Source organism: Odocoileus virginianus, chromosome 18 (genome assembly GCF_023699985.2).
Source record: "Odocoileus virginianus isolate 20LAN1187 ecotype Illinois chromosome 18, Ovbor_1.2, whole genome shotgun sequence".
Taxonomy (NCBI): Eukaryota; Metazoa; Chordata; class Mammalia; order Artiodactyla; family Cervidae; genus Odocoileus; species Odocoileus virginianus.
This window is the reverse complement of record NC_069691.1, coordinates 46,250,768-46,273,620: the sequence shown is the minus strand read 5'-3', so window position 1 is coordinate 46,273,620 and position 22,853 is coordinate 46,250,768. Positions and strand designations below refer to the sequence as shown.

Below are 22,853 nucleotides of genomic sequence, written 5' to 3'. Positions count from 1 at the left end.
GTACTTCTGCCCCAGTATCTCTCTCTGGGCTCCTTCTGACACTCCAACTACACATACATTAGACCAACTGACATGGCCTCGTAATCACCAAGGCTCTCTTCATTTTTTAAAATTATTTTTTCTCTCTGTACCTTTGTGTAGATAATTTCTATTGACTTCTCTTAAAGTTTACTGATCACTTCTAATGTAAAGTCCAATCTCCTGTTAAGATAATCCAGTAAATTATCTTTAAATTTCAGATGTTGTGTTTTTCATCCCTAGAAATTCTATTTCATTTTTTATAGTTTACATTTCTCTGTTGATATTACTCTATTACCCCACTCTGTCCATATTTTTCCTGTAAATTGCTTCATGTATTTATAATATCTATTCTAGGTCCTTGGCTGCTAATTTAAACATCAGACTCATCTCTGGGTCTGCTTCTACTGACTTTTTTCCTTTAACTACTAATCTCTTTGTTTGTTTCCACTACTCCTTCCTTATGGAATGTTTCACATTGACTTACAGATGCTCTAGTCGCCCTTAGACTCTGTCCCTTCAGCCTAGTAGGAAACACTTTCTATTTGCCTGCTTGCTCTTACTCTTTTAAATAAGCAACTGTGAACTTTTGGAAGTGCCCTCGGGGAAAAAGTTGGTTCAGTGTGGTGCTTACCAAGTTTGTTTCCCTTAGTTCAAGAACTGTGTCCCCTCCAGGTTCTGCCCAGAGCCATATTTGGATGCTGTTCAGTGGCTCAGATAGTAAAGAATCTGCCTGCAATGCAGGAAACCTGGGTTCAATTCCTGGGTCAGGAGGATCCCCTTAAGAAGGGCATAGCTACCCACTCCAGTATTCTTGGCCGGAGAATTCCATGGACAGGGGAGCCTAGCAGGCTACAATCCATAGGGTCACAAAGAGTTGGACACGACTGAACGACTAACACACACACATAATGGCTTTATAACATTGTGTTAGTTACTGCTGTGTGACAACATGAATCAGCTATACATATACACATATGTATATATATACCCTCTTGGACCTCCCTCCCACCCACCTCCCATCCCACCCTTCTAGGTCATCACAGAGTACTGGCTAAGCTCTCTGTGCTATATTTTCTTGCCCTTAAAAAAAAAAAAAAAAAAAAAAACTGTTGCATTGGCATAAAAAATTTCATTCATAGGAATTACTTTACTTTTATTTACTTTACTTATACACAGCATTACTCCAAAAGAAGAATTTAAGACAACTTACCAAAAAGCATATTAAATGATAAATAATAAAAATAAAATGAGACAAAAAAATGAGTCAGTAAATAGCTCCCCTTCTTGAATTTCAAAATGTTTGGCAGTGAGAACCACAGACAGTGTTACCTACTCTGTCTGTGAAAACTGGAAAGCAGAACAAACGCACTCTGATAAATATGTCTCCTGTTACCTCCAACACAGTCACATATTAAGCCAAAAACATGAAAAAGAGCTCCAGGTGAGAGAGCCCAGCTGTTAGTCTGTGCAGTGGGCAGCATTCCTGGGAAGGCTTTGTCACTTCTTGGATCCTCATACATTTTCATCATTCTGATATTCTGAAAGCATGTCACCTCTAGAAGCAAGCCAGCCCCGAGACCTCAGGCCCTCTCTGGAGTTGATTTTACACCCTGGGCTGCGGAAGTTCAGGACTGGGACATGCCCGGGAGCATCTGGTCACAAGATCTGGGGCAAGAACTGGAGAGAAGATGGTGGGCCCTCAGATCCAGTTTTTCTGGAGACATAACCTTCTGCCACCTGACCACGTGCCTGTTACTTTGTTTTACCCAAATCTGTTGAGGCAATCTGTCTACTGTGATTATATTTTCAAATGTTTGACCAAATGGTTACAAATTTTAATAAGTTGATTAAATGCCCAAGTGAAAATGGTCCTTCAGTCCAATTAAAGAGGTCTCCATCACTTGTTAAATCACTTTTGACTTAAGCAACTATACTTATACATGCTTCTGACTCATGAATATACATTTAATCCATGTTCAGATACATGGAGCAAAACGGTAAACATAGGGATAAAAATGAAGTTGCTTTCCTAATCAACTGGAGGTCTAGGGAACCAAATTATTGATAAAGAGAAGTTTCTTTTTTTAGAAATATTCTAGGCCATAAATTAAAAAGAAAAAAGAAAGAAATATCCTAGGCCATAAATAAAGGGAAATGCAAGAATTTAAATACCACCATCTTGCAGCTTCTAATAAAATAACAGATCAAGACAATGATCATTAGGGGGTGCTGACTTCACCAAGAGAGAGAACCAGATATTCAATGCCTGCTGGATAGTTTCACACCCCACCTATGGATTCTGATCAGTCTTCTAATTTCTGATTTGAAGAAAATACAGAGGCTTTACAAACATGTTCATGCAATCCAGGCTGAAGGAGATAGTACCAGAATAAATGATCTAGTTTTTTAAACAAAGAAATTATAAGGAAAAATAGATAGAAGGGTGGATTTATAGACTAAAAGAGACTAAATCAATTACACTATATGGACTCTATTTGGATCTTGATTCTAAGGGATGGTTTGAAGAAACATTTATGAGACAAGAGTAGAAATACGCACTCATGGGATATTTGATGATATTATGGAACTATTTTTTGAGGTATGATAATGGCAGTACTCTTGCCTGGAAAATCCCATGGATGGAGGAGCCTGGCGGGCTACAGTCCATGGGGTCGCAAAGAGTCGGACACGGCTGAGCGACTTCACTACACTAATGGCATTGTGGTATGTTTTCTTAAAATCTGCTCTTAAAAAGAGATACGTGCCTAACTGTTCCTGGATGAAATGATATGATACCTGAGATCTGCTGCAAAATGACCTGGGGTGGAGAAGAGAGAGTGAATAGGAACAGAGATGAAACACATTAGCCTGAGTGATAACTGCTGAAGCTGAGTTAGTGAGGCTTCACTATGTTAGTCTACTTTTACACATGGTTGAGATTTTTCATAATAAAGAATGAAAACTTGAATATTTTTTAAAACTCCACTGAAAGAAATAATAGTGCTCAAGCTCAGTCACTCAGTCAGGTCCGACTCTTTGTGACCCCATGGACTGTAGCCCGCCAGGCTCCTCTGTCCATGGGATTCTCCCATGGACAAGAATACTCCACAGGCAAGAATACTGGAGTGGGTCGCCATTCCCTGCTCCAGGGGATCTTCCCCATCCAGGCATCGAATCCAGGTCTCCTGCATTGCAGGCAGATTCTTGACCATCTGAGCTATCGGGGAAGCCCATTAACTAACTCCAAAGATGTCTGTGAATTCTGAATTCTTCATGGACTTCTCTGCAACTTTTGGCGGGAGGGTGTGCTTACTTGCTGGTTCTTACAAGCGTTCCACGTGGTTGGGGTTGATGGATACGCGATCGCCAGACCAGTCAAGGGTTACTTTATCAGACACTATTTGACCCACTGCTTCCTACCAAGGGTGAAGTTGCTTTCTCTGGACACAGAAATCCCCACCCACCTCAAGCTGCCATGCTCTCACCCTCCCCACCCCAGGACGGGGGTCTCTGACACCACGTCTGTGCCTTCTGGACCAGGACCAGGACAATCCTGGGCCGTGCCACATACAACAAAAGGAATTTTCATCATGGGACTTTGAAAAGTCTCTCCCCGCCTTGCCCTTGTTATTAGACCCTTCCACACTCAAAAAGGAAATGAAAGCTGAGATCATTACACATATGCAAAAGATGCATAAAATAAAATGTGTCTTAAAGCATGTCTCCACATGACCAGCTACATGTCCCTTAAAGGTGCTTCAGATTACCCTGCGGGGAAGGCCTATTTTGGCTTCCCCAAGTGCCTCCTCGCTTCAGAAGTTCGCACCAGTGAGCAGCCTGCTGTTCTAACCGTCTTGTGAATTTAGATTGTTTAGTTAATTATAAACACATTTCAAAGTCATTCTTTCTGGCCTTTTTCTTGGAATGAGTGACTGCCGCTCGGCAGCTCACAGAATGGTCTTCCATAGTTTTCAGTCAAGGTTCAGGGAGAAATATGCCACACCGGGATTTGATTATTTACCAACATAATGTTGGATCCTGGCCAATGAGACACCAATATATTTTTCCTTTGAAGCCTGACATATTGCCTGCTGCTTTCAATGCTGTGTTCTTGGCCAGGAGACAAAATAACTGTGGCTGTTTAAAAAATCACCCCTGATTCAAGTCGGGGTGGGGAGGGGGGTGCAGATATCTTATGATTGGTTCATCTTACAGACAATGAGCTCTTCCCCTACAGAAGGTGTGTCCCCCGGGGTGGGGCATGTCTATGGGCCTCTGACAGCCACTGGCCCCTGCTCTGGGATCAGGCCTCCCACACAGCTAGTTGGGAAAGAGTTTAGCAAATTCTTGGCTCTGTGACTAGAAACAGAGAACTGTAACAAGATCACAGTACATTCTTATGATGTCTTGGGGTGTCCTTTGCTTCCTCTTGTTTGAAGAGACCAAAAGGCTATGACACAGAGAATACATTTTGTAGTAGTTTGAGTTCCCAGAGCTGTCTCTGTCGGGATCAGTGCAGTTCAGCTCAGTCGTGTCCAACTCTTTGTGGCCCCATGGACTGCAGCACGCCAGGCCTCCCTGTCCATCACCAACTCCCAGAGCTTGCTCAAACTCATGTCCATGGAGTCAGTGATGCCATCCAATCATCTCATCCTCTGTCATCCACTTCTCCTGCCTTCAATCTTTCCCAGCATCAGGGTTGTTTCAAATGAGTCAGTTCTTCGCATCAGGTGACCAACATATTGGAGTTTCAGCTTCAACATCAGTCCTTCCAGGGAATATTCAAGACTGATCTCCTTTAGGATGGACTGGTTGGATCTCCTTGCAGTCCAAGGGACTCTCAAGAGTCTTCTCCAACACCACAGTTCAAAAGCATCAATTCTTCGGCACTCAGCTTTCTTTACAGTCCAACTCTCACATCCATACATGACTACTGGAAAAACCATAGCTTTGACCAGACGGACCTTTGTTGGCAAAGTGATGTCTCTGCTTTTTAATATGCTGTCTAGGTTGGAAGGACTGATGCTGAAGCTGAAACTCCAGTACTTTGGCCACCTCATGCGAAGAGTTGACTCATTAGAAAAGACCCTGATGCTGGGAGGGATTAGGGGCAGGAGGAGAAGGGGATGACCAGAGGATGAGATGGCTGGATGGCATCACCGACTCAATGGGCATGGGTTTGGGTAGACTCCAGGAGTTGGTGATGGACAGGGAGGCCTGGCGTGCTGTGATTCATGGGGTCGCAAAGAGTCAGACACGACTGAGTGACTAAACTGAACTGAGGTTGGTCACATCTTTTCTTCCAACGAACAAGTATCTTCTAATTTCATGGCTGCAGTCACCATCTGCAGTGACTTTGGAGCCCCCCAAAATAAAGTCTGTCACTGTTTCCACTGCTTCCCCATCTATTTGCCATGAAGTGATGGGACCAGATGCCATGATCTTAGTTTTCTGCATGTTGATCTGCCAGGCTAGTGGGAGCCTAAAACCCAGAAAAACCTTACGAATTCACTGAGCTACTTCTGCTGTTGTTGTTTGGTATCAATCATTTACTGACCACTATAGCCTCTCACTGCAGGATTTTTACCTCTCACCAAACTGCCTGGATGGGGGTTTCTAAATGACAGCATCAAAAATTTACAGTTAGAAGCAATTTTTTTCAAAATGGTTTAACACTCTGAAACAAAGACAATTCTTATTAATTAAGAAGAAAACCTCTTAAAAGTTATTTACTTCCACTTCCCGACTAGGTAGAATCGATTTCTCATTTGAATACCTCTACCGATGAAAAGCTATGAAGATCACCCTACATCACTGGACACTGTGTGTTAGATGCTCAGTTATGTACGACTCTCTGCAACACCAGGGACTGTAGCCCACCAGGCTCCTCCGTCCATGGGATTCTCCAAACAAGAATGCTGGAGTGGGTTATCACGTCCTCCTCCAGGAGATCTTCCTGACGCAGGGATCAAACCCGCATCGCCTGTATCTCCTGCACTGCAGGCAGATTCTTTATCCACTGAGCCACCAGGGAAGCCTCACTGGACAGTACTAGTACATGATTAGAATTGCAAAGGTATGATTGGACAATTCCCCATCTCTTACTTAAGTGCTGTGAGCCAGGTATAAATATGAATTAACTGTTCATTTCAGGTCAGTCAAAAGACTATAACAACAGCCAGGTATAAATATGAACTAACATTTCAAGTCATTTAGAAAGAACATAACAACAGCCAGGTATACTGAGTAAAATCTTAGAAGTTAATGTAACTACTGGTATTGATGCTATATGGTACATAATGTAAGGCTACTGCATTGGAATTTTTCATTTCTTTATTTCCTTTTATATCTCTAAGTTCATTATTTTTCAATGCAACTTTAATCAATATGTATTTATTATTCTTGGTACAATAGCTAATAATACACACTCTCATTAGGATTCTTCTGTGTGTGTGCGTGTATGTGTGTATAGCTCAGGGAACTCTACTCAGCGCTCTATGGTGACAAAAATGGGAAGGAAGTCCAAAAAAGTGGGGATATATGTGTACATGTGGCTGATTCACTGTGCTATACAGCAGAAAATAAGACAGTATTATAAAGCAACTACATTCCAATAAAAATTCTAAAATACATAACATTTTTTAACAGCACCCTTTTCACTCTTAAAAGTATCTGAGTTTGGATAATAAGTGTTAAGATCAAGTACTGAACTCGAAAGTTTTAAAAATCTGTATCTCACTTTTTCAGATTGCACTGAAACTCTTCACATATTAAGCCTGGCGCCCCAACCCCTGATTTCTCTGCACGCTTCTCAATGAGCAAATTCCTGTCTTATTTGGAAATGATAACTCTTCCTGATGATGGTGCACCTTTAATAAACTGAATGGCTGATCCATGCTTGAGAACGACCACTGCAGACAGGGGCTCGTGCTCTTTGCCTGGGTGGAGGGGCCCTCTGCTCACTTTCGTTAAGACACGGAGAGCTGGGGGGGACCCTTCAAAGCCAGGCACAGCGTGTGGGCAGCCGTCACGTGGACATCCTCGTGCCAGCGAAAGCACTGCCTTTACTTGACCAGACCGCTTTCATCTCTGGGTGCCTCAGTTTTTCCGTCTCTAAAAGCGCCCAGTGATGCCCCCTTCACAGGGCTGTGGTGTGATCAAAGGGCTGGCTGCCACTGGGCACTCAGCCGCCAGGAACAAAGACACTTAGTAATTGCAAAATGTTCAGGTCCACTTCTCCAGCCTGTGAAAAGGGGGCTCCCACTGACTTGAAAGGGAGCAACAGGCACAGACAAGGAGAAGCCCACCGGGAGAGCAGGACTATTACCTTCATTATCATCGTCCTAAAGTGCGGAGGAAAGAAAAGAGCCGTGGAAAAGTTAAAGAACAGTGATCACAGAAAAACGAGACAAGGGGAAAACTAACTGGGCCATGAAAAAAATGAATGTCCTGTCTTAAAAATAATCTTTGAAGACTGCGTGCCAAAAACAGCTTTTAAGGAACTGTCCATACATTATCTGGTCACCTGATATAATAACACATTCATACATTTCTTAGAATGAAGCCTGTCCTTGACCCTCAGTGTACCCTTCCTTACATCACCCATCCTAAGCTAAATGCTAATGGGAGTGCACCTTCAGAGTGGATTAAATTTAAAAGTTTCTATTTAGACAGCATTCCGTAAGGTACATTCAAATGATTAACTGATAGATAATGAAATGGGAATAGCTGATACTCTCTTGGCATAAAATACTAAAGCCTTCCCAGGCTGAAGAATGAGTCTGGACGAGTCCCAGTGCCACTGTTGCTTTGGTGACCTCACAGGCAAGTCGATGTCAGACATTCTCCTGCACGTTAATGCCTGCTACCAAGATCAGATGGGAGAAAATGAGAAATAGTAGGAGATGTCACTCCAAGCGGTGTTTTCCCGGCAAAAGCTGTGTCTCAAGAGTACTTCAGAGTACTCTGGAAATGCATAGAAATTCACAAATCAATTTGCTAAATTGACTTGGCTGGAATTCATGCTTTTGTGCATGGATGATCTAGCCGAAAGGCAATTCTGACTCTACCAGACACTCCCAGAGCTCCTGTAACCAGAGTCAAGTGTCCGGGGACATGGGGAAAAGAGTGTGGACTTCCGGTCAGTTAGACCCAGGCTCACATTCAAGCTCCATCATCTGTCTGGCTGAGGGACTTGTGATAAATCATATTAGCTCTCTGAGAAGGGGACTGTGTATTCCGACCAGCTTTACAAGGTACTGTGAGGACTAAATGCCCAAGACGTGTCAAGAAGCTGGTTAGTCTTACTTTTTCAGTACAACTATAAATAACCTGAATGACAGATCCCCACCCCAAAACCCATCCACTCCCCAGCGCAGGCCAGGTGGACAAGCTATATCAAGAGAGGATAGTTTTGAAAGCACAAATATCAAACGTCTGCGTGTAGTTAACCAAAGCAGGGGCCTTCATTTGAGCACCTGGAAGAGGCAAACTGCAGTTCTAACAAAGCAAAAGTCCTCAGATGTCAGGGGATGTTATTCTGGTCTACAATCTGTATAATTCTGCACTGGTAGAGGTTAGGTACACAATGTGTTTCTTTTAAAGCACACCCCTTGGCCATTCACAGTGGGCTTCCCAGGGCAGCCTGCAGCCAGATGAGCCTTCAGCCCTGACTATGGAAGATGCAGAAGCCAAGGGGAGAGTCTCAGACCATCAGCCTCCCCATTCCGCGGCTGAGAAAACTGAGGCTGGGAGACGGGAGTTGCTTGCCCAGTCAAACAATGAAGGCCTTGGGTTAGGATTTTTAGGAAAGTCACTCTAAAGCAAACCTTTCACAAACTTAGAGTAATAATCTTGCTACAGAGCTTTATGCACTGATATTTTCAATTACGTGGCCAACAATATTATCAGTCTTTGGGAAAGAGTCTTTCCTAAAATATCAGGACAGGAGGAAATCTGTGACCAGTCAGTCTCATTTCACATTTCCCAGTATGACATGGAACCCAGTTTCTGGGGGTTCACAAAGCTTAAAGACACCAAAAGAACCTTTTGAACAATTATATGATTCTTGTCGTCCCCTGGTAACAGACACTCAGCTTGGCCTACAACTTGAGTAAAAATGCCATCATTGAACATAATTTCTCAGAGGAAACCTAACTAATCAAATAGTGAGCACACATCTTATAGTAATAATTAATGCAAAGAGATCAAATCAGTCAATCCTAAAAAAAAATCAACCCTGAATATTCATTGGAAGGACTGATGCTGAAGTTAAACCTCCAATATTTTGGCCACCTGACACAAAGAGATGACTCACTAGAGCCGACTCTTTCCCTTCTTTTGCGAAGACAGAAGGCAAAAGGAGAAGGGGGCGACAGAGGATTAAATGGTTAGATAGCATCACTGACTCAGTAGACGTGAATTTGAGCAAACTCCAGGAGATAGTGAAGGACAGGGGAGCCTGGCGTGCTCCAGTCCATGTGGTTGAAAAGAGTCAGACACAACTTAGTGACTGAACAACAACAAATGCTTTTTTCTACAAAAACCAGATACTCCATCTAAATTTCTGGGCATAATAACTTCTAATTACTGACCAGTATATTTTAAAAGGTGACAGCCCACACAGAGCAAGATTTACAAACACCTGGGCAGAAGTGGGTCCCTGTTTCATAACTCTCCAGGGTTAATCATCACTGATGACTAACTCCGGGATTAGGGAAACATTTTATCCTGAATATGCTAATTGAGAGACACTGTTGTCAGGAGGCTAATTTCTGGCTCAAAGACACTTCAGTGCTTAAAGCAATTTTACATCAAAAGCCCCTGCAGGAGACTTCCACCAGGACCAGAGGGGAGATGGAAGCTGGAGGGGGGTGTGAAGTCAGGGGAACTGAGAGCTTTAGGATGAAAGAAATCAGAGAGTGTGTCTAAAGGCTAAGGGGAAGGAACCAGAGAAACAAACAAACAAGAAACAGGAATATGCTCAATTCCTAATGGAGGAGAAAGAGACCGTCCAATGAGACTGCTTTCTGGGGAATGACATCTCAAAGCTGTTTGAACCCCAGCTTTTATACATATATGTATGTATGTATGTATATGTATGTATGTATAGTATGTGTATGTATACATATAGGCTTCCCCGGTGGCTCAGACAGTAAAGAATCTGTTTGCAACTCAGGAGATCTAGGTTCAGGAAGACCCCCTGGAGAAGGGAATGGCAACCAACTCCAGTATTCTTGCCTAGAGAATCCCATGGATCCCAAGGGATCGCAAAGAGTTGGACACGACTGAAGTGACTGAGCATGCACATATATATGTAAATGTGTATATGGAAAAAAATCTTTCTTAAGAAAGAAAAACTCAACTCCTAAATTATCAGGTTAATTCAGAGTGTGGACATAAGAATAGTAAATATACAGTTTGATATTTGACTTGCAAAGTGAGGAAGGAAAGCATACTAAATTCTATAGAATAAGCTTTTCTGATCCCAGAAATACTAAGAACTCGATAATTTTTTGGCTGCAACAACTTGTAAATATCTAGAAGAGCCCAGATTTTGAAGCCCTGAGGACACTTGCTAAAACTCAGAAATTTGGCACGAGTCTTTGCACACAATTTGGGTTTTCTTTCAGAATTGATATCTTACCAAATAGAGCCATCTGTGTTCCCTCTGGGAAAGGTTCAACTGTTCTGTTGCCATTGACATGATGTTTGGCTAGAAAAAAAGAAAGAAAGAAAGAAAGAAAATCAAGTTAAGTGTAAAGTTCTACACACATACTAACACATGTCATTAAATGTGTCAGAGAGCCCATTTCTCATTTTTAGTTAGAAACAGCACCAAAGTTCACCCTCTTAAGAGAGTTTCAATTATTATTTTTTTAATCTCAGTTACAAAAAAGCCCAGAGATGGCCTCATTCAGGCAAGGCATTTCACCAGCGAGCACTCCCAGGCCTGAGTATGTGCAGAGCTGTGCAGCTGGGGGTGGCAGAGCCAGCCCGGCCTAGAAGCTCCCAACTCCCGGCCAGAGGGTCCCTCCGTGCCAGGCCATGCCCTGGAGAACAAAGGGAGCTTGGGGCTCCAGGGTGAACTGCGGTGGCTTTCCCTGAGGACTGCTGATGGCCAGAAGTAAGCTGGAAAGACTACAAGGCAGGGACTTCCTTAGTGGTCCAGTGGTTAAGAATTTGCCTTGCCAAGCAGAGGATGCAGGTGAGATCCCTGCTTGCTAACTAGGATCCTACGTGCTGAGGCGCAATGAAGCCTGTGCGCCGCAACTAGAGAGTCTGTGCACTACAACAAAGGATCCCGCATGACACAACAAAGATACGCTGCAACTAAAACCCAAGGCGACCAAATAAACAAATACATAAGTATTAAAATAATAATAATAATAAAAAGACAACAGGGTAACACTGCAGACAGCATCATTTCACAAGTCAAGCACCGTTTCAGGGGCCAATGACACTTGTCTTCTTAAAGACCAGACAGACCTTCATTTCAGTGCTTCTTACTACCCTTCATCCAACCTCATCACCTCCACCGGTCATCCTTCCACCTGAGTGCGTATCAAGGACTTAGAAATAAAAAGTGACCGGCTTACGGTTTTCCAGCCTTAACTTATTCTCATAGCTCCCAAACCAAAACCAGGTGGAGAAGATCTGAGTATGGCTCATCTACGAGTAGCCTAATTTGATCCTTAGCAATTTTGGAATGTGGACATTTACATTGAAAACACTTTGACATTGCATCATAGTGCATGGATATTTTGCTCTAATTGATCACATTAGATTTACTGAGCTCTGGCATAGGGCTCAGTACTAAAGCTGGGTACTGAGGGATTTGGCAGAGTTGGGCGGAGACTGACATGATTCCTGCCCTTGAGGAGTGTAGAATTATCTTCAAGAGATAAAATTTCAAAGGCAAGCTTACAACGATGTGCTAAGTCCTGGAGTGGGGACTAAAGGTACTGGAAGAGTCTGCAGCAGAGGGACAGTCAGCTGCAAGGTGGAGCCAGGAACCTGGGGTAATTATAATTAGTGTCGAGTCTAAAAGGAGGAGCAGGACATAGAAAGGCAGAGGGTGAGGGAGCAACTCGAGTGAGAGCCAGGAGTCGATGCAACCAAGACATTGTCCTGGGCCAGAGGAGAGACTAGTCCAGGCACAGTAAAGGCGACGTGTTGAGAAGCAGCAGCACTTAAGGAGAGATTGATAGGCAGGAGACCTGATCATAAAAGGTCTTGAGACTCCCATCCAATCCCATGAGACCCCTAGGCAGCCTCCATAGCACCCACAGCGTCTTTTAGAACCTGGAGGCTGATAAGGCTCAGTCTAGATTAGTCGATTCCTTCCTCTATTCCATCATTTCAGGGGACTCCATGGGTTCCTAAGCAATGGTGGTACTATTTGAAGGACAGAAGAACTGGGAGAAGAGGAGGAACCAGGCTGAACCTGGCTTACAAGCCTTACAGCCTCGAGGCACTAAGTGGCGCCTCCAGCAGATGCAAGGGGTGAGGTCACAGGTGGCCATGGTACCCTGGACAGCGCTCAGACGATGGTGGGACCATTGGCTATTGAATCCAGAGGAAGGTGGTGAGGCTCCACGAGGAAGTCACAGCTCTGTTCTATAGTTGGGAGCCCAGAGCCCCTGTCAGAGGTATTAAAACATATATCAGAGGGCTGTAATCCCATTCGAAAGCTAACCCACTAATCTCACTCATGAGAATTTAAAGAAAAATGCAAGGGAAAAAAAAACAGGTGGTAGACATAATGATATTTACTCACATATTACTGGTAATAAAGAAATCTTTAAATCAACTAAATATCCAAAAACAGAGAAACAGCTTAGAAAATTATCACTCATAATTTATCACAAGCATGGAATATCATGTAACATTTTAAACACAGAATTTGAGAGAGAAATAGAAATGTGAAAAAATATTTGGGATAACAGTAAGTGAAAACAATGCTACTACATACTGAATGCAGACTATAATGACAGCTAACAAAAATATGAATGCTTGTGGGAAGAGACTGGCAGAGAAATATGCAAAAACAAAAAGAACTATGAATATTATGCAAGATATTTATCACTATCAGTTGTCTTTGTCATTGTTAGATTCTTAATTCCCAGATGAAAATATGTTTGTTTGAATTTTTTTAAGTCAACAAAATTGTAGAATTCTAAAATTTTTTCTGTAGCACTTAGTTTCCCAGGACAGTCCAGCAGGACATATGTATAGCCAGCCAAAACACTACATGGTTTCCATAAACACTGTGGCTTATTTGACATCTCCTCGGGAACAGCTCAGAAGCACTTCCAATGCAGGATGACCTTCCTCACCAAAACTGACCCTCTTCCAGCAGCCCTACCCCTGGGAATAGGACAACATCCCTCCTACTTTCGGGGCATCCTTGCCCATTCTCTCTCCCGTGGTATGCATACCTAATCCATCACCAAATCTGGCTAATTTTGCCTTTCAGGTATCTTTAGAATCCTTTCACTTCTTCCCTTCACCACCCAAACCACCCTCGTCCCAACTCTTACGGCTTGTTTGCCCTGGACCCCTACAAGCACCTCCAGCTCTCCCATATCCCCTCTCCAATTCATTCTACCCAGTGTCACCACAATTATCTTTTAACTGATTATATAACAGAAGGTTCCTGACCCTCTCCCCCACTTTCCATAGCTTCCCACTGCTCATAGGCGGAATCAGAACTCTTCAATGAGCTTCAAAACCCATGTGGTCTGGCCACCTCAGCCCCTCATTCCCTCTACTACAGTCAAAGCTGCACCTTACACTTAAGTCATTATTTCAGTGAGTAGACTACAAGCTCAGAGAAGGCAGGGCTCATATGGGTTCATTGTTTCCACAGTTTCCGGACACTGTAAGACCCAACATAGGTGTTTAATGAATAGTTGCTAAATTAATGAAGGAAAACAAACTACTAAAGTACCAAAAAGTCCCTCTTTAGCCATTATGAAAGATTACTATTTGATACACTGATGTATCTCTACACACACACACGTGTCCCTTATACACAAAAGATCACTGAAAAAGGCCACTCAGAAAGTCTCCCCAGTCAGATGGCCTGGAGACCAAGGAACTCCTCTGTTCCAGTCCCTAAACACCATTCCTCTTCCCTTCCAATCTTCCCTTCCAACCTTCTCCCATCTGAGAAGGCAGATGTGGCAAGACTGGAAATGCTACCCAGAGAGGAAGGAAGAAGTTCATGAGCAACTCCCTCCTCACTGCCAAGGCTCTCCGGGACTGTCTTATCTTTCATTCTAGAGCCTGAGGCCCAAAGGTAACAAGGCTCTAAGCTTGATTTTGCATCTTTTTCTGAACCACAGTTGAGCCTTACATCATTCCCTGGAGAGCAAAGACACAGCATTAGCCAAGGAGAAAGAGCACAGAATCCAGGGCTAAGGACCTGGACTCTAGGATAAAACCGCCTGACCCTGACTCTCAGCTCTCCCACTGTCTACTTGCATGACCTTGGCTTAGCACCAGCCTCTCTGCTTCCATTTCCTTATCTGCACCTACCTCATGGGTTGCTTTGAGAATCAAATATGTAAGGCACTGAGAAGAGCGTCTGGCACATAATACACACAACTGTTAGGCTAGTATCAGCATCTACATGTGGACTTTGCTTTACACAAGATCTGAGCCAGGAATGGCAAATACATGGCACACATTTACCTCTCCTCCACTTCCATGTCCACAGCAGACATCATTAAACAATCACAGCACACTTTCACAACCCCAGACTATGACCACAAAACCTCCTCTGGACTTAGCACCCCACAGAGTCTCTTATTCCTTAGGAAAGCCATGTGTGATGAAATCATTCTGCTATTCCTGGTCTCAGTGAATAAACCACAAAGATGGTACAAAGAAAGAAGCCATTTTCTTCTCATTTCTACATAACCCATTGCAATTTTTAAAAAGACTCTTTGAAAGCCTCCAGACTCTACACAGCTTTATGGATAAAAGAATAGATACTGTGTGCTACTTTCCATTCCAGGAGGAGAGAACAGGGGAGGTGTTAAAAATCAAGCGAGGGCAGTTCTAGTCCTGCAGACCAAGGGCAGTTTCCCATTGACACTGCTGAAGCAGGTACTCGGGGGCCAAAGAACCTGAGACTGCTGAAACACATTCTAAAGGTCAAATGAGGTTGGAGGGTGAGGAGCATTTATAATTAAAAATATTTTTTAAAGAGCATTTATAATTTTTTTTTTCAAAAGTGGTGGCACATTTCACCACAGAAACAATCAAACGGACTAAACAGAGCCATCTCTCATTGATTGGGCACTGAGTATCGATCACCAGCAGAGCCGGAGACAGGAGGGGTCTGTCCGTCTGACAAGGACATCTGCTGCCCGGCCCAGCAGGCGGGTGCCTCCCATCTGCCTGGCTGGGCGCTGTGGGCGCACGTTCCAAAGCACCACACTCCAGGGGGACGACCTGGGCTGATGGCCGTGACGTGTCCTCAGTCAAGGGCGTGTGAGGCCGAGGAATAGATTTCCATTTATCTTGAAAGCCCAGTGCTTGAGGAGCAGGGAGGTTAATTAGAGCAAGACTGGGTCAAAGTCAACTCTCGGAGAGATTCTGAAGGGGATTTGGTGCGGGGGGAGGGGGGGCGGGGAGCGGACACGTTCAAAAGCTTTAGAAGATGATACTGACGCTGTTTCTTGTTTTGTTTTGTTTTATGAATGTCTAGTGCACTTCAGACTTTATGACTGTCTTCTTCCTTGACAAAAATACAGTGAAACTCTTCAATCACATACTTGCAATAATGCAAATACAGACACAAACTACCTGGTGATTAGTGCTATATCCTGTGCTCAAGTTGAGAGCTAAAATTTCTATCTTCTGGGCAGGGAGGGCATGGATTTGTAAGGTAAATGGCAAAGCATTTAGTGGGTGGCTGGAGAGTGGGCCCCCAGATTCTCCTAAAGGGTCAGGCCTCTCCAGGTAGGTAATCTTGGCGACACCAGCTAATTGAAGAGTCCTATAACTGGGGCCACAGTCCTGGGAGTCCAGGCCCACTGATGGGCCCAGAACCATCCCTGGACTGGACTAAAGCCTCAGGGCTGCAGACCACCTAGGGGTGTCAGCCCTCCCCCCCCGTCATGTTATTCACCCCACAAAACCCAACTTACACACACCCTCTTGCTGCTGTTGAGTCACTGAGCTGTGTCCTATGTTACTCAGTCATCTGAGAGTTACATCTCAGCCATGACAAAGCTCATCTGTGGCAAGGAAACTATTTCTACCTCAGGAAACAATCAGAACTGAGGCACAGATTTCCAAACAAGGGCTTCTCTGGGGACTCTGGTAAAGAATTCACCTGCCAATGCAGGAGACATGGGTTCGATCTCTGGGTCGGGAAGATCCCCTGGAGATCTTCTGGAGAAGAAAATGGCAACCCACTCCAGAATTCTTGCTTAAAGAATCCCATGGACAGAGGAGCCTGGTGGGGTACAGTCCATGGGGTCGCAAAGAGTCAGACACGACTGAGCACCTGAACAACAACAAATTACAGTAGAATTGCTTATAAGAATTGAAAAAACATTTAAAAAGGGGGGGAGACAATGAAGTAAACTGTGACACAGTCCTCAGATGGAATATTACATAGTAATTTTAAAAGTATGATCATAAGTAGTTTTTTTTTTTTTGTCATGGCATCAGAAAATAGTAATAATATAAACAGTTAAGCAGGGGAACAGTAAGAAAAAAGAAGAAATCGAGATCTTACCTAGATTTTCAAGTTGTACAAATCTAAACATTTTCCTCTGAACCCTGTTCCTCTGTTTTCTTTGAGGAGGAGAAAAGGGCAAGAGAAACAAGAGAAACTCTCTTAAATGAGAATAGCAGATGAGCGGATTGCTTGCTGCTTGATCGTGTAAGGATCCTTTTCTTTCCAGGGTTCCAGAGTACCTTGAACTCTCGCCTGTTCCTGAACCCAAGGCCCCCTGCATGTTGAGTGCCACTTGTGATGCTCAGGGACTCCAGGACCAACCCAGCCCAGTAGCAAGGCTGCCCTATTACACCCCCTCTGATGTGCAGGGCCCTGGGGCTCACGGACCCAGGAAGGCAGGCATGCAGGGCCAGGAGGAAGGAAGGCTGGTGGAGGGACTTGGGGGGCATATCTGCTCCACCAAGTCAAGGCACAAGGATCTATATTCTGTCCAAATAACATTATAGTTCAGAAAACAATGACTGAACACAGCTTATGTGTCAGGCACTGGCTTTGCTGTTGGTGTCACTATAGGGTAGACAGTGCCTGCCTTCTATTCATTCTTCACTGACCAGCCAAGACCCTGCCCCACTTGTTAGGGCTGCAGACCATCTACACAAATCTCCTGTGTTAGCAGCACTGCCTACAGCTCCTAATGCATCCTATTACCCCACGATTCTCAGACAAGCCTGAGTTCCCGATTCATGCTACCTTATCCCAAGAAAAGCATACCGTCATCGTTCATTTCATTTTTAGAACTCCATTTCACTCATGTAATACTGTTATTAATTACCACATGTAAGAACCATGTCAACTTAGGCATCTATGATAAGCATGTGATATTAATCAGTGGAAAAATCTTCACCTGATTTTTGTGAAATCTCCCTGCCTCCCTTAACACAAGTAATTAATTCCTAATGACCACCCAAATTAGACAATCTTGAGATGAGAAATTCCATTTAAAATAAGGTTACTTGAAGGGTTAAGATCTATATGTCAGTTTGATGAATGTGATATCTTCATGAATAACAGTGCTGAAAACAGTTGTATTAAAAAAATGTGGCTGTACACCAAAATGATTTCTAAGGGACGCTTGTTATTGGTCCTAAAATATACTTTAGATTTCAAAGATGGATGTCAAATGTATCTATAGAGGATCACATAGAAATCATACTTTTTAGTATTGTTTTTTAAAATGTTGCCCTTCACAGGCTGGATGGGAGGGGAGTTTTGGGGAGGATGGATATATGTATATGTAAGAATGAGTTCCTTCACTGCTCACCTGAAACTATCAAAACATTTGTTTGTTAATCGGCTATATCCCAATACAAAATAAAAAGTTAAAAAAAAAAAATTGCCCTTCAGAGACTTGGTGTCCTCAGCTTGCATTTACCAGGGTCAGTTCCCCATGTGAAAATAACCAGCGTGGTACAGAGCATCCCAGTCCTGGGAATAGAATTAAAGCATGAGCCCCACAGAGGTATGTGCTCATCTCATCATCAGCATCTAGCATCACTTCGGATCCTCCGCGTCTGCCACTGAGACTGCTGAATCGGCTCTTACATGCAGCTGTATACACCACCCTGAGAAGAGGCCGTGCCTGTCTGGAGCAAAGCGCCCGAGCAATCAGCGGTCGGCTTCCTCCTTTCCTGGGACCCTGGCCGTGGCCTCGAGCAGGACGCGCATTGCCCTCGGTGGCACAGCATCTGCTGTAAGGCCGCTGATGGGCCGGACTGATCCAGTGACACCTCTGTCCCCACCCCCACCTCCACCCCCTGTGACAGTGATAAATGCCCGGGCTCTTTGCTCAGCTGAGCCTGATGGGACGGACTTCCCCTTGCAATCTGTTCCAGACCAGCACCAGTCTTTCCCCTGCAAGGCCCCCCTGAGCACACCAAGCAAGCCTGCACCGGAGTAAGGCCAGACCAATCTGCTTTCTGTGACTGTTGTTTCAGGAAAACGAATCAGGACTTCATTTCTAAGTGGAAGCTCCTAACCAAAAAATGGAATATGTTGTTACAAGCCTTACAGGGAACTTTTCTCAACTATCCTTTGACATTAAAAATGAAGGAGATACAGCTACATCTGGGAGCTTAATTAGAAAGAAAGAGGAATAGTCATGGATAGAAACGTGTGTCAACTTGGCTTCCACTGAAATCAATACATTTTCAATCTATTAAATGATTGCTGATGTCAGAGGTAAGGAGAAAGAGATAAAATAGTCTGAGGGGAATAAAACATTGATAAGGAGATGCAACATTAACGCTGACCATTAACCAGATTCATCACCCATTAGCTCCTACAATACATTTTGCTCATGTACAAAGATAGTTGTTTCAGGATTGTGAGTAAAGAGACTGGCACTAATCTTTTACACAAAATAGTCCAGCATGTGGAATAATATGCACCCATTATAAAGAATGAAGTAATTCTATAGGTTAAGACATGAAATTATCCACAAGAGGCATTAATTGGGGGGAAAATCAATAGGTAAGATAATGTGCATAATATGCTACAATTTATTTTTTTAATACCCTATATTTACCTTCTGAATTTTACTCCATGGGATGCATTACTTGCTTGAAAACAGAAACAAAAGACATTTTAAATGTCCCCAGCCTTTGCTACCCCGTGATGACCCCTGCAGCCTGGGAGCCTCTTCCTAGGGCTGAGGACACACCTGAGATGCAACAGCGGCCAGTGGTAAGCAAGCAGCCCCTGAAATCAGATCAGCTCAGCCCCACGTTTACATTTTATCCAGGCTCAGGACAAACGCCAGAGGTGATCCCACTTGTTTCCATCTGCCTTCTCCAAAGCAGTAGGTTGATTATCCTCCTTTCAAAAGGAAAAGGATTTTAGGAGGATCAACCACTGCAAATTTTAGATGGGATTAAAATATTAGTTATCTTAAAATAAAATAAAAGGTATTTCTAGGTTTGTGTGTGTGGGTGTGCGCACGCTTAGTCATCTCCAATTCTTTGTGACCCCGTGGACTGTAAGTAGCCCACCAAGGTCCTCTGTCCATGGGGATTCTCCAGGCAAGAAGACTGCAGTGGGTTGCCATTTCCACCTCCATGGGAGCTTCCCGACCCAGGGATGGAACCCACATCTCCTGCCTTAGCAGGCGGATTCTTTACCAATGTGCCATCTGGGAAGGCCTATTTCTAGGTTTTACCTTTTCTTTATTTTACAGGAAAGAAGAAAGAGGGACGGAGGAAGAGAAGAAAGGAAGGTGGGAAGGAAGAAAACAGACTGGTACATCAGTAGCACTTCGCCATTCTGGAATTTTATATATATATATGTATATATAAATAATGCATATTAAAATAATATAATATATACATATATTATTTCTCTGCCCCCTCTCCTGCCTGTCTCTCATCCTGTCTGTTTCTCTCGTCATTGTAACTTTTCTCCAGAACAGAAGAAAAGGCTATTTTAAAATCTATTTTAGATTGACTGAATAGAGATTAAGCTCATCATTCATAATTTTAAAACTGATGGAAATGTTCTATATTTCCCTCAAAAGAAAGATAAATCAAGATTTTACTATGAAGGTCTCCACTGGTTTCCCAAAAGCAGTGCAAAAAAGTTTTAATCCCGCTCTTATGAGAGCAACAGCATCGTAGCTCATCCACTGTGAAGGTGGACCCTCGTCCTGAGAGCAGGCTTGGGCACATGATTGAGGGATGCCTGATATTCACATTAGGAACTATGGCAGACAAAACCTCCAACGACAGTTCTACAGATGACACAGAAAGTCATTTTATGGTGTTTGTGTATACTTGTCTACCATGAAAGAGTGACAGAAAACCGAACCCCTAACTCAGGGAAGCCGAGTGGGGACAGGAGTGGCTCTTCACACACGCTCCTGGTCCCCTGACTCAATGAAGGGGCAGAGCAAAGCCTACTGCGTTTTCTTCCTTGAATATGTGCTCAAGCAGACCCTTACATATTTACGCGATGGGTTGACTCTGGGATGAATTCTCTAACAACTGGCTGGAGCACTGCTGAATTAAATGAGTGTCGTGTTTGAAAATATCAAGCACGTGCATGGTCAGGGCAAGCAGCTTTCCACTGGGCCCTGCCAGGGCCCAAATGATGGTCTCTGCCAGCTGGAAGGCCATCAGCTTCCATAGAGACACAAGCTGGGAGTAGGGGGATATAAGGCAGACCAAGAGTAATTCTTATTTTGGTACAATCTCATATACTAAATCTGATTGAGTGATTTTGGAAGTACCTGATTAAGACTCTAGAATTCTACAAAAGGAGATGAATGTGACCCGGTAAAACTCAACTCTAAAGGGACTTCAATGCAGGCCCAACAGAAAGTCTGATTTTGAATAAAATTATACCTTGATAGGCCTGCCAGGCTCTTAGTGCTAGGAGTAAATTATAGTCATCTCTATTTTCTGTCACTTTATCTTCCCAAAAGGCTGATAGCTCAAAATGTAAACTACTGTGAGGAAAGTAGCTGGAGAAGAGCTAATGAAATACAGGCAAGTCCCCAACTTTAAAATGAGTCACATTTCAAAAGCATGTTTAAGAGATGGACATCTGGCACACAGAATCCATTTTCTCATGAACATGCTGTTATAAATGGTGGTAAGCTAGCCCACAAGAGCCTGCTCAACCTGTAATAGTTTCAGATATAACTCTTTCTAGGATTCTAACCACCATGCATGAGATACTGTCCCAACACGAAAATATACTCTAAGTTCTACCCTACGACACCCAGAACACACCCCTTCACACCAGCCAAGGTGGCTGTAAGCTACAGCTAGAGAACAGAATATATTTCCCTACCTTCTCAACATGCCCAGCTACTAACTTCACAGTAGAAAGAAATCTCCACTTTATTCATCACTGAATAAAGCAGATTTCTTCCCCCAAAGAGGAAGAAATTCACCATTCAAATGCCAAGTACATTTTAAGTTCAGTGGCCTCATTGCAGGTGAGAATGAAAGCTGGGTAGTTCTGGTTCAGGGTCTCCTACAAGCTGGAGTCAAGATGCTGGCTGGGGCTGCAGTCTCATCTGATGACTTGACTGGGAAAGGACTGCTCTCAAGCTCATTTCATGGTAGGCCTCAGTGAGCAGGGCCTCACGCCACAGACGGATAGTGGTCTCTGGCCAGTTAGGAACCAGGCCACATAACAGGAGGTGAGCAGTGGGCAAGCAAGCAAAGTTTCATTTGTACTTATGACTAATTGCCATCACTTGCATTACTGCCTAAACTCCACCTTCTGTCAGATCAGCAATGGCCTTAGATTCTCATAGGAGTGCAAACCCTACAGTGAACTGCTCATGTGAGAGATCTAGGTTACACGCTCCTTATGAGAATCATCCCAAAACCACACACCCCACACCACCCCAATCCATGGAAATATTGTCCCCCACAAAACCAGTCCCTGGTGCCCAAAAGGTTGAGACTGCTGAACAATAGCACGGATCCTCCCCACAAAGAGCCTTCAGAAGATGCAGCACAGCTGACATCTTGATTCTAGCCTCATGAGACCTGGATCCAGGGCCACCCAGCTAAGCTACACCCAGATTTCCTAACCTCCTCCCATCAAAAAAAATATGAGATCATATATGATTTTGCTTTTAAGCTGCTACATTTGGAGATAATTTGCTATACAGCAATAGATAACCATTAACATGTTCTAATAAAGGGGAAATAATATAGTTTTTAGCAAAGGACAACTACTGACATATGGCAGGAACTCAAACCATCTTTTATAAAGCTGTATAGAATTTACAGCAACTGAGCATACATGCACACAGAGGACTTAGAGTATATTTTGTAAAGGAAAAAGGTATTTCCGGTCTAACTGATTTACAAGTCAACCGCTGGCAAATGATCCATTTCTAACTGGAGACTACCCCTACGTAATTTTATTTTTCCACCAACTTCTTCTCCAGTGTGCTGGGATTGCTAAAACAGGTATTCCTGAACTACTGAAGTCTAGGAACAGTGTATAAAATACCAGAGTAAGGCTTTCAGCACTTCTGCAATAATTCTGGCAATTTTTATTCATTTGCATTATCCAGAGGATTGTTAGCTGCTTTTCCTGCTGCTTTGTTTGGGAAAGT

At 43.5% G+C, this 22,853-nt stretch overlaps 1 protein-coding gene across 7 annotated transcripts in view; it reads right to left on the bottom strand.

Annotated features, from left to right (window-relative positions):
- Positions 1-22,853, bottom strand: part of MSRA (methionine sulfoxide reductase A) — a 357,066-nt gene that overhangs the window by 194,100 nt on the left and 140,113 nt on the right. For 5 of the 7 annotated variants that reach the window (XM_070480654.1, XM_070480655.1, XM_070480652.1 and 2 more), the window contains exon 2: positions 10,667-10,735. The exons of the other annotated variants lie outside the window; for them this stretch is intronic. In XM_070480654.1, the coding sequence (XP_070336755.1) occupies positions 10,667-10,735 (69 nt within the window). The remainder of the gene's footprint in view (positions 1-10,666; positions 10,736-22,853) is intronic. 7 annotated transcript variants of the gene reach the window in all.